This window comes from Ursus americanus, chromosome 35, assembly GCF_024610735.1.
Source record: "Ursus americanus isolate L20-20 chromosome 35, mUrsAme1.1.p, whole genome shotgun sequence".
In the NCBI taxonomy this organism is placed as follows: Eukaryota; Metazoa; Chordata; class Mammalia; order Carnivora; family Ursidae; genus Ursus; species Ursus americanus.
Window position 1 is genome coordinate 2,690,133 of NC_142161.1, and position 12,439 is coordinate 2,702,571.

At 48.4% G+C, this 12,439-nt stretch overlaps 1 protein-coding gene and 1 non-coding gene across 3 annotated transcripts; both read right to left on the bottom strand.

The window, feature by feature from the left end:
• Nucleotides 1-312: 312 nt before the first annotated feature.
• PNP (purine nucleoside phosphorylase) lies at nucleotides 313-8,173 on the bottom strand. Of its 2 annotated transcripts, none has more exons than XM_045784888.2 (6): nucleotides 8,035-8,173; nucleotides 5,250-5,419; nucleotides 2,241-2,344; nucleotides 1,862-2,037; nucleotides 1,555-1,745; nucleotides 313-981 (listed from the first exon to the last, which is right to left on the bottom strand). In XM_045784888.2, exons 1-6 carry the CDS (start codon nucleotides 8,043-8,045, stop codon nucleotides 764-766), a joined length of 870 nt encoding a protein of 289 aa, XP_045640844.2. In that variant the 5' UTR covers nucleotides 8,046-8,173; the 3' UTR covers nucleotides 313-763. The 2 variants fall into 2 exon arrangements, with proteins under 2 accessions (XP_045640844.2, XP_045640846.2); XM_045784890.2 differs by lacking the exon at nucleotides 8,035-8,173 and adding an exon at nucleotides 6,628-6,750.
• On the bottom strand, nucleotides 4,302-4,450 carry LOC123783940 (U12 minor spliceosomal RNA). Its single transcript, XR_006777341.2, has one exon. It is a non-coding gene; the product is annotated as a U12 minor spliceosomal RNA (small nuclear RNA).
• Nucleotides 8,174-12,439: the final 4,266 nt, after the last annotated feature.

A 12,439-nucleotide genomic window follows, 5' to 3' on the forward strand; every position in this document is an offset into this window, starting at 1 on the left:
AGTGAAGCCATTCAGATACTCATGAGAGGGCAGACAGGGTGTGAAACAATCAGAAGGCAAAGGACCGAGGCAAGACTGGTCTGAGGAAGGGGGCTGTCTTGCGCCAGACGTTAGCCCTTCCTCATCTTCTAACCTCTGTATCTTTCACCCTTGGCTTTCTTTCACCCTTCCATGCAGTCACACATCACCTCATCAGTTCTTAGCTGCTTGTCTCGGAAGCAGGGAGTCACAGGGGACATGGGATCTGTCTTTCATGCCAAACTCGGCCTGTGCCCCTACCCTCATCCTAAACTGCACGAAAATGAAGATACCATTTCATCCTTCTTTTTATTCTCAAAATAGGGTAATACAAAAGTCCAAGGGGTATTGGATTGGCCTGGCCCTCGTGTGGGCACTAGTGCTTTGGAGGAGGCAGAACTGAGTCCCCAGGAATGTGAAAGCGTTCCATCAAAGGACAGCAGTAGCTACTGTGCCAAGTTCAACAGCGCAAGTGACACCCAGGGCACAGCCACGGCAGGGCTTGGGCTCAGCTCTTGGGAAGAAGCGGGGGGCGGGGGATGATAACGGCTTTGAGATAACTGAGCAAAAGAAGAGCCAGCACAAGAGGGGTCTGGTGGGAGAAATGGGGAAGGTGAAGGATAAGGATCCTCCTCGCCCTTCTCCTACTACCGAAGGGCAGAGGCACGGGACCCCAGCAAGGGGCCGAAGCAGGTAGTCGCTACGTGGATCCCACGGGGGACAGTCTGGACTGCTGCAGGGCTGGTTAGCTGACTTTGGCAGGTGGTGGGATACTCATCATAAGAACAGAGACAAACTCTTCCAACTTTTGCGCAGCTTGTCTCCCGGCCTCTAGTACTTCCTCGTGATTGGCCTTCTCCTTGCTTTCATAATCAAAGATGACTTTGTTCGTGATGAGGGAAAAGCCAAAGACTCGCAGTCCACAGTGCCTTGCAACGATAACTTCCGGCACTGTGCTCATGCCTGAAGAGGAGCGAGAGGAAATCAACCGTCAGGGTCCCCAAAGGATTCTTTCCTTCACCCTTCAGCCTCATCTCCATTCATTACCTCACTGCCAATGTAACACCTCAAAAACTCATCCAAAAAAGCAGCTACTTTCCTGTCTAGCTTAGGTGGTTCTGTATTGCTTCAAAGTGGGGCCTCAGAGGGCCTTACACATTACTTATAAATATTACCATTATTTCTGTATCTGTTTCTGGTCACTTTGAAGTCAGTTCTAAGGACGCAGTTCCATCTTCCAGCCAGAGGCACACAAAGTGGCCATGATATTTTTCAGAACACTCCTTAGAAACAGTCACGGGATCGTGGATGGGTCATTAGCGTTCCAGCTGCTAAAGCCCGAGGTGCTGGGTGGGGAGGTGTGGTGCTGACAACACACCGAATCTCAACACCTTCCAAATCAGTTTAACTCAATCTTCCCTTAAGTCAGATCCTCTCTCAATTCACCACCTAGGTCTACCATCTTTTACCCCTTTCCATCCCTATTTCTACCACGTCCCTCCCTCTTCAAGCCTCCAGCCAAGTTCCCCTTCTCACCGACAGCATCTGCTCCCAGCTTCTGCAGCAGCCAACACTCCGCCACGGTCTCAAAGGAGGGGCCCGCCAGCATCACATAGGTGCCTTCCTTTAGCTCCCTCTTCTGCCCCATCTGTTTCCAGACACTGTGAGCCGTCCGTCTCATATCCCGGTCATAGGCATCGGACATAGCAGGGAAACGAAGTCCAAACCTAGGACACAGGTTAGAATCTCAGATTATTGGAACCATACGAACCCTCTTCTGACTCCCAGACAAGTCCTTAAACCCTACCCAGCTATAAAAAAACTTAAAAAGCAAGATATATACCTTTCATCATTGGGCCCTATAAGGGGGTTCACACCACTGAGGCCAGGTAAGTTGATGTGATCACGGATCAGCATGATATCTCCGACCTCAAACTCAGGGTTGAGTCCTCCAGCTGCATTGGTGACCACTAGGGTGTCCACACCCATAAGGAAGAAAACCCTCACTGGGAATGTCACCTTACAAGCACAAGATAAAAGATCAGAAAGTGTTCTTTAAAATTTCACCAATCTACCCACACAGATATGCACGATATAGATCTTGAAAGAAGAGAAAGGAAGGGACCAAAATCTATCTAGCCCACGTAGCTAGGTAATAAGATAGGATTGAGAACTCGCTCCCCCTTCTTCCAGATCCATCCAGGCTTATGCCCCTGATTCACCTTCGAGATGGAGTAGCCTTCGTACATGTGGAATCTGCCCTGCATCACCACGCAGGCCTTGCCGCTCAGGAACCCAAACACCAGTCGGCCAGCATGACCTGGCACTGTATGCAAAATAGAACGGAGAAAGAATGCGGCGACGCTTTCATAGAATACATACCCCCTGAGCACCCACTACGAGCCAACTCATTGCGCTCAACATGTGAGGACATAATTAAGCCAAAGAAGACATTATTATCTCTGCTTTCAGAGAGCTGAGGTCTGGTGGAGACAGAAATAAATCAATCATAAGCCTATAAATAGGGGCGCCTGGGTGGCACAGCGGTTAGGCGCCTGCCTTCGGCTCAGGGCGTGATCCCAGCGTTATGGGATCGAGCCCCACATCAGGCTCCTCTGCTGGGAGCCTGCTCTTCCTCTCCCACTCCCCCTGCTTGTGTTCCCTCTCTCGCTGGCTGTCTTTCTCTCTGTCAAATAAATAAATAAAATCTTAAAAAAAAAAAAAAAAGCCTATAAATAGGTATGTAAGTACATCCTGAGACTGGGCCTATCGGGGTAAGGATGTTCAATGTGAACCATATATCAAGGGAGAGAAGGAGAGATTTTTTTTAAAGAAAATTCAAAAGAATGAGAAAGCCATACTACAAGAGAATGAAAACAAGTAAAAAATGGAATAAGTGGGCAATAATAATTGCAGTGAATGCAGTCATTACAGATCACTTTTCCAAAAATTTTAAAATTCTCAAAATGTATATTCTTATTTCTTACCCTAACTAATCCATGTGCCTCACTCTTGAAAGGGAGCTCATGGTATATTCTAGCTTCCTGAAGAGGCTACTGAATGGCAGGCAAAGGGGCTGAGTTTGGACCCATCTAAGTCTCCTCCATTGTGACCCACAAGAGTCCTGTAGGAATACATGCCCCGATGGGACCCACAAGGATGTGGGAGTGCAAAATAACTCCCCACATAGACTTAAGAACGACTATTACCATTTCCCTTCTCTGGCATTTCTCCTCTAACGGACCAGACCACCTATCCCAGACGGAATGGGTGGTGTGAGAGAGGGACCGAAATCAAGAGTGGAGAGATGATCAGACAGAAAAGAGCTTATTTAAAAAAATTGCCAGTAATAGGGCAGAGATAAGAGAGTTAGGAAAACGAAAGTATAAAAACATAGGTCGATAGATAAAGTTTAAAAATTATTACAAATTAATCCACTAATCATTTAGTGCAGTACCCTTCTTGGGGGGGGGAAGGGCAGGTGGGGCCAATGTCATTGCTATCTGCCTTAGAAAACTTTGCCCTTTGCCCGCCCTCTCTCTCTCTCTTTTTAGAGATTTATTTATTTGAGAGAGAGAGACAGAGAGAACACACATGGGGGAGGGTCGGAGGGAGAGAGTCTTAAGCAGACTTTCCACTGAACGCCCGCAGGATTCTGGGCTCCATCTCACAACTCTGAGATCAGACCTGAGCTGAAACCAAGAGTCAAGAGTCCATGGGTCTGAGCCACCCAGATGCCCCATCCTCCCCCTCTTTTTCATATTTCTTTCCCCAACCCCCATTCCCACTTCCCCGCTCTGGTCTCCTAATCTTGCTGCATAGGGTTTGAAAAATATCTGTGCAAAGTCTGGACTCTCTGGGGAAAAGGGGAAGGAAGGTAGAAATTTATAACATGAATAAATAAACCAATGGATATTAGTTATCTGAGAATTAATAAGTAAACCAAATAAACTACTCTTGCCCTTATTTTACCTGGCCTCTCCGCCCTCCTCTCTCTTCTTCCCCAGAGAACTGGCTAAGGTCATTAACCTAAACTTCATGAACCATAGGTGAAAACAGAGCTTCGTAGGTGGTAAATAGAAAAATGTCGGTAAATTAAGAGATTCAGCCAACACTCGAGAGTAGCGAAGGAAGTGCGGGGGCCGCTCCGGGGGTTGCCCACCGGGGGCCCATAAACCCCGGAGGGTTAATCCAGTTTACTACTTATAGGAAACAGGCACTTCCCAACCTCGTTTATTACTTTCAAACCAGCCTACTCTTTCAGTGTGAAAGGAGGATGAGCAAGAGCCGATCACGACTCCCAGGCATCTCGCAAAGGAGGTGGGTTACCTCAGGGGCAATCTTTGCCCACTCAAATATTCATCGCCTGTTAGCAGTGAGGACTCGGGTGTCACCCGAATCGTTATTTTCCTTACTCATAAATTGAAGGCGTGGCTTCCCCGTCTTTTAAGTAAACTCCACCCCCAATATGGGATTGGAAATCCTAACCCTGAGACCAAGAGTTGCATACTCGACCTACTGAGCCCACCAGGCGCCCCTACCTGCCTCTCTTCTAAGGGGTAGCCTTCGAGTTCTCTAGCTGCTATGAGGGGGCTGGATACGCCATCCTCAGATCCCACAGAGCTCCACGGGGGACATCCGCTCCTTCCTGCCTCCAAAGGGTCGGCGTGACTCAGGTCTTACACAGTCATGTATCACCTGTGTGTTTTGTCTACCAGAACATGGCAGTCCGTGTGTTCACTTATTGCTGTGCACACAGTGTGTGCCCTATCCTGGGACAGGAGCTAGAGCTGGGGGACGGGAATGGCAGGAAGACATAGGACAGGGCCTGACTGTCCCGGGAGGTTATGGGCACTACTTTTTCCATTTAATCTGCAGACTGAAGAAATAAGGGGGCTGTGCAGATGTGGTGACGACATGGTGCGGGGGGGAGCATGGGAGTGAGGTGCTGCAAAGCTTCACGGAGTTCAGAACCATTATAGCGATGGAAGGATGCCATCATGTGGTACTCCCGCCACGCGCATGCCCTGTCTGTGATGAAATTTCTACCGGGGGGGATTTCATTCTAAAATCATTCTGCTTCGCGGTGGTCTTTTTCCCCTCTCTTAAACAAGTTGTCTTTAGTCAAATGCTGTACAGGCCAAGTGGGTGCAGGCGTGGAGAAGCATGCCTTGTCGTCAGCATCCCATCAGTATCCCGCAGTCCAATCCCTCAGTCCCCCTCGCCAGTACCTGTACTCTGGGGAAAGTTTGGGATCTCGCTGTAGTCAAAGCTCTGGGCCTCAGTTACTTTACTGGCCAGATTTCCTAACCCAGAGCCACAGATGACTGCCACCTGAGGTCGGTGCTTGGTGCGGCTCAGAAGCCATTCGCTCGTCTTCTGATAATCATCATACGTAAATCTAGGGGAAAAGGAAAATCAAGGTAAGTTTCTCTCGCATCCCAAGGGCATCACAGACTATTGACCTTCAGTGCAGAAAGGCTGGGCGCTGTGCCATGGTGGTAGGGGACAAGAAGCCAGCCAAAGAGCAGCCCCAGAGGGGAGGATCCTTGTTCTCAGGGGGTACCACCCTAAGCCCACTCCTCTTTCTGCATCAGAGGCACAGAGAAAGTCGGCCGGGAAACTTCCCACTCATTCCAGAGCCCAGCAAAAGTTAATGATACCTATGTTTCCACCCTCCAGCCCCAACTTCAGTTTTGCCGCCACTAGCAGCCTTAGTATCTCTCTTTACGGCAAAGATTTAGAGAGGAAGGGCCATAGGGTCTACAGAGAAGTACAGTGAAATATTCAAATCGAGGAGGCTAAAGGAGCTGGGTCTCAGGATTAAGACCTTCTTTAGGGCAGTGACAAACCCAATACAATCCTCCGACCCTATCTATCACTAAGGATACTCAAAATGTTATTAACACTACCCCGAGGTCAGGGATAAACCCAATTTCCTTTTGGACCCTTACCCTCCACATCCGCCCTCAAATACTTTTTGTGGTTGACCCCCCCCCCAAAATCCATATATCTGGGATACCCAGACCAGTACAGACCCTGTCATATGGAATTGCAAAGGGTAATTCAAGACCAGCAACCAAATAAGCCCAAAAAAGCAGCTTTGGTTGTCAACGGCCGAAACAGAACTGACTGTCTTAAGTCTTTCAGCAGCAGCTGGTTAAAAATACAAATTCTGGAGCCCACCCCTAGAGATCCATAATCCTGGGGAGAGTCCCTAGGATCTGTATTCTTTACAAACGTGTCTTAGGTAATTCTGATTCAAAAACCAGATTTAGGAATTTCTGGTCTAGAGGAAAGCAGAACTCAACTTGGATTCTAGTCTCAATTTTATCGTTTAAGCAAATCTGTGTTTCAAAGTCTTTCTTCAAGTATAAAGCAAAGGAACGTCATCAGCCCCACCTATCTTATAGGTGCTGTTTGAAAATTAATCAAAAACTTATCAGTAAGCTCTAAAGACTTTACACTCCATAAATCAGGATTCAGGTCCACAACACTTGAACCTTACTCCCACTTCCCCCTGCCAGGGTTCTCCGCCCTGCTCTCTCCCATCTCCCTTCTCTTCACCGAGGTCCTCTGCTCTTCAGAGACGTAACCATACACACTTACCCAGAACCCATACATCCCCAAGAACCAACTCAGAGTTCTTCTCACAATTCCAATCCAACTCTCAAACACCCATCTGGAAAAACAAAGATAGGGGCGCTGGGAGTGGGACGGAGGTGTGACAGAGCTGAAGACAGCTAACCAAACCTCCAAAGGAAATCCTTTTCTTCAAAAGCATTGGCTTTGAAACCAGATGACTCTACAGTACAACAGGCTACCCTCAGGGAGGTAGGGGAGTAAAGGACGGGGTGGGGTCAATGGAGCTGGGTCACAGGACGATGCAGAGAAGCAATGAAATGGTAAAAAGTTAATCAAATAGCATCCCCAAGAGGTGCAAAGGAAATGAAAGTGAGAAGCCCTGGCCACCTAGCATATGTAGCAACAGCTCATACAACTTCTTCATGGGCCATCAGTCCCCCAAGAACACCCTGGATCCCTGAGCATCCAAGAGCTACTGTGATCCCTAATGCTGGGGACTTGCAATGGGATTTCTGGGACCAAAGCAGACAGAAGAGTTTTCAAAGGTGTGATGTGGGAGGAATGGGCAATCTTTTGCTCAGTTCAATAAATAAGGATTTCCTTCTCTCCTTGGAGACTCCATCCCCAACTTATTAAAAAAAAAAAATTGGTGGGTGGGCATCTGGGTCTCAGTTCGGATTTTGAGGCTCAGGTCATATTTCCTGGTCCTCTAATCTAGCCCCCCCCCCCCTCGGGCTGGCTACTCAGCAGGAAGTCAGCTTCTCCCTGTCCCTCTCCCCTCCCCCCTGCTCCTGCGCGCATTCTCTCTCTCAAGTAAATTAATAAAATCTTAAAAAAAATTTTTTTTTTTTAATTTTAGGTAGGCGCCACGCCCAAGGTGGGGCTTGAATCACGACTCTGAGATCAAGAGTCACCTACTCAATGGACTCCAACTTATTTTAATTGGATCTCCAATTTGGAGGGAAGGGAAGTGTTGTGTGGGACTTCAGCTATCTCTCCTCTGAATACCGGCCCCAAAAGAACCTCGCAGCTACCTAGACTCTCCATCGCGAATCTATGAAAAGCACACGGGGTGGGAAGACTTCCCTGTATGCGTGTCGGGGTGGCCGAGGGTTAGGGAGTATGCCTCCCCCGACACTTGCACCTCAGTGTGCACGCGCACACACAAACGCACCGGCTCCTTTCCCGGGTAGACTACATCGTACTACACGGGTCCCCTGCGCGCTCCTGTGACGCCAGCCCTGCTCGATTCCTGCCGCCCCACTGCTCTGCCGCCCTGCCCCGACACCGGGCTCCCCGCCAGGCCTCTCCGCATCTCCAGCACACTCGTTCCTCCTCCTGGCCCCCCCTCGGCCCCCCGGGACCGGGCTTGCAGGTCTCGGTGACAGCCATTCCCCCTCCCGGGTTCCCCGGGCCTGGCGGCCGCCTCACCCCTTCTCCATGGTGCCGCCGCCGCCCTCTCGAGGAGCCCGCCCTTGGCCTCTCGGATCCGGTCCGCGGAGCAGCGCCGAGCCGAGCCGCACTCGCCGGGAGCGGTGTGCACAGTGAAGGCACAGTTACTCGCGGCTGGCTTATATCCCGGCCCGGAGTCCCCAGCCAATGGCAGCCGAACACGCAAGCCAGCCCCCATCGCCATGGCGACACACCCAGATTCAATCGCCCGAGGCTGGGCTAACAACTTAATCGGAGTTCTTTCCAGCCCTGGAACCAGACCCGCTCCCCGTCCCCCCAGGCTTCCAGCACTGCATCCCTGCCCTCACTTCCGTTGGCAAGGCCGAAGTTTCCCTCAACGAAGCCTCTGCGGAGAAGGCTAGAAGCTGGAGGAGAGCCCCCAAAACTTTTATCTGTAACCCCATTCCTGGTTGTGTCTAGAGCAAACCGCGAGAGATTTGAAAAGACAAAGGTTTTAAACCTTGTATCCGGCAACTGCAGAATAAAATTAAAAGAGCCTGTGTCTGAGTTGTGTCAAACAAAATTTGCAACGAGGCTGCAAGGCAAACACAAATTTATTGGGGGTCTTAGGAATTGCAATTTGGGAGATTTGGATTCGGGAGAAAAACCAAATTGTGCTCCGCTGAGGGGAAAAGGTTAAAATAAAAAGGGGGGGGGGGCGAGATTCCAAGAAGACTTACATAAGTTGTTTTGCAAAATTATGATTGGCTAAGAAAGTCTAATTTCCGTTGGATTTCCAGTTTGCCTTCTGCGACTGCAAGAAGCCGAGATGTTGCAGTTTGGCCGTGAACTATATTTAAAGTTTATGGTCTGTGCAGAGGTGGACCTGCAAAGCCCCACTTCCCTAATAGCTTTCTGGCTTCATTTTTCCTGACAGGAGTGATTCCATTTCAGGTTTTCCGCTTCATATTTTTCCCTTTTGGCCAAGAGCTTTCCTTGGAAACCATTGGCAATCAACCATTGGATCATCTGTTGTCCACCTAGTTCAGAAGGTTCATTCCTAAAAGGTCATGTTCCACAGAGGAGGGAAAGTGAAATGTTACAGGTGCTGAATGTCACCAAGAGCACACATGGTCACAGCAACAGAGAGGTTTTCAGGAAGCAAGTCTTAGACATTGTCCTCATCTTAAAAGTCCACGGAGTTGACTTGTCTTCAGGAATTGCCAATGGATAGATGTGGCCGATCATTTTAAGACCTTGTGTGACCATAATTTTGACGTCTTGAATGGCCAAACAACAGCGAGAAATACAAAGCATCAGTAATTTAATTATAATTTAAGGGGCGCCTGGGTGGCACAGCGGTTGAGCGTCTGCCTTCGGCTCAGGGCGTGATCCCGGCATTGTGGGATCAAGCCCCACATCGGGCTCCTCCGCTAGGAGCCTGCTTCTTCCTCTCCCACTCCCCCTGCTTGTGTTCCCTCTCTCGCTGGCTGTCTCTATCTCTGTCAAAATAAATAAATAAAAATCTTAAAAAAAATTATTATAATTTAAAAGGAGCACATATGTACAATAATAAATATGATTATGAAGAGGGAAACTGCCCAGAGCAGGCCCAGGCCAGGAGGCCCCAGAAGATGGAAAGTTACTAACAATAAGCTAGAGATAACCAGAAACCCTACTGGGAGCAAGAGATAACCAGCTGTTTCTGCTTCTGTGAACAGATTTCCTGCCACAGGCTCCCTGCACTACCGTTCCCCGCTAAAGCAGCCCCCACTCCCCCAGTTCAAACCCACCTACCAGCAGTTGGCATAGCCCTTGGAGCCTGACTGCCTGCAGTCCCCTATAAAAGCCCTGTAACCCTGTTGCCAGAGGCCCAGAATTTGCAGCAGGAGCTCATCTGGGTCCGCCGGTATAAAATCAATCCGAGTTCTCCCACTTCTCCGAGTGTCGCTTGGTCTCTCACAGGTCTGATTCTTATTTTTCCGCAACAATTATTTGTAATCCAGGTCTTGGGCTCCAAGTCCTGTGGGGAGTCCACTGAAAAGGTCTGAAAACTTAAAATTAAACGGACTTACAGGGCTGAAAGCAACTCCTTTTAATGATGGCAAGTTTAAGTATTTCGGTGGTTTTCAACTGAGCATGTTGGTGAGGTATTAATCTGGGTGCAGCAGGAAGTCTTAGGGGGGGCGCAGACCCCTTGAGCAAGGAACCCAAAACTCTTCTGTTGTCTAGTGCAACTCAGACAAGGGCATCTAGAGACCATTGCGCTCTCATGGCCCTCGCAGTGGATCTGGCTCTTCTATAAACAGTCCAGGACAGATTCCTAATCATGACCTCATTTGCAGCAGATCCTGCCAGAATGAAAGGATCCCCAAATTCTAAGGAAATCCATTCCTTTATTAGGATTGTATCCCGTGATACGGATGTCCATAGCGATCGTCCATAGCGAGGATCTTCCTATTTGGAGAAGTCGTCATCCGGGTGGTTATTTATAAGGGCTGGAGCTCTCTTGTTTCTATGGCGAGTGTCTTTAGGGCAGGAGAGATCCCTGTGACCAACTGAAATACAGTGAAGGGAGAAACTAGGTATTCTAGGAGACACCGTCCTGTCATTCTCTATCTATGATGAGGGAGCAGAAGGCAAGCTAGGACAAAGCACAAGCTGACACCCCACAACGCACCCCCCCACCCCCGCAGGTGGGATCTGTGTGACATTCCTCAGGCACTCCCGGCTGCCCTAAAGCTAAGGGAAGGAAAAACAAATGGTTAACTGACAGAGGTCACAGTCCTGCAAGACACGAGTCTCCATCGGTTTACCAACGTCTTAGTGATTTCCAAGGAAAAAGCATTTTTGTCAATAGCCTAACTTCCAGAGACCCATAGACTCAATTTCTTGGAGCCCTAACAACACCCTCCTTTCCTTGGGTGATGTGGGAAACCGAGGCAGAAGGGAAAGTAAACAAAATCAAATTTCTTTATGACCTGCCGCCCATTGACAAGGACCTGAGAAGGGCAGAGTATGACATTCCTCCAGGAAGCTCCCAACTGTCTTAAGGTTGGTGCCTTATTAGAAGGAAAAACAACCCTAGCCTGCCAGTAGCAAGGCCTCTAGCATCCTGAAAGTCTTCTTTAACATATCAAAGTCCTTTTGGACACCTCCCTTTTTCCTTCCCCCCAATTCCCAAGTCTATAATCAGCCCTCACAAGCCCAGTGCAGCAGCTCTTTCTGCCCACGGGTCCTGTCCCCGAGCTTTAATAAAAATCACCTTTTTTGCCCCAAAGCCGTCTCAAGAATTCTTTCCTGCCCATCGGCTCCAGACCTCACCCATATTCAAAACTACATCATCTGGACAATATCCAAGGTTGCCACTTGTAGGCATGAACAAATATATATCCTGTGGGAGCACAAAATATTTCTTTTCAAGTCTGATTATCTACAGAATCAGATGTAGGCATGGAGGGTAAGACAGGAGAAAACCAGGGGTCTGTTTTGTTCAAGCCTCCAGATAACTGCTTCTTTTGATATCAAAGCTTCGTTGAAAGACTCCATCGCAAAGGAGGGTCTTACAGCCAGAAGTGTCTATTGGAAAACCAGTTAGGCTCCCACATGTTTTTATGAGGCAAGTATAAGTGGCAGGTAATTCTTGATGAAGTTTAGATCAGGGCTGGAGGGTGACGTTATCAGTGGGTTAGGCCAGTAAATGAGATCCCCAATCTCTATGAAGTTCAGAGGGGACTCCCCAGGTAGGAATAATCTTTTCTAACAATATCTTGCTTACTGCTCTAGTGGTGGCTCTCCAACATGGAAATGACTCAGCCTACTGAGGAAACACACAAATCATTACCAGTAGATATCCTTGGGAGATCACAAATGGATGAAGCCCATTTGCCGTACCTTCAAAGGTCCAGAAGGCAAAGGAAAATGTCCCATATAAGTATGAATAGGCTTTCCAGGTTATGTTTTGGGCAAATCTGACAACTCAGGTATACCTGTGAGGTAATTTTTTTTTTAAGATTTTATTTATTTATTTATTTATTTATTTATTTATTTATTTATTTGGCAGAAAGCAGCAGGCAGAGAGAGGGAGAAGCAGGCTCCCTGCTGAGCAGAGAGCCAGATGTGTGGCTCGATCCTCACATGTGGCTTGATCCCGGGACCCTGGAATCATGACCTGAGCCAAAGCCAGACGCTTAACGACTGCGCCACGCAGGTGCCCCTAGATAGCATTTAAAAGATGTAAAACATATGAACAATTTTTTATTTTCTGTTCAGAAGTCAAGAAACTTCCTTTATTTCCAGAGCATACCAAAACCATGAGCAACACCAGAGGCCTATCTACTATTGGTATAGATGTCAGCAGCTTTATCTTTACCTAGAAAATAGGCTGTTGTTAATGCCAGAAAATTCTGCCTGCTGAGCAGAAGTGGCCTCTGGTATGGTTTAG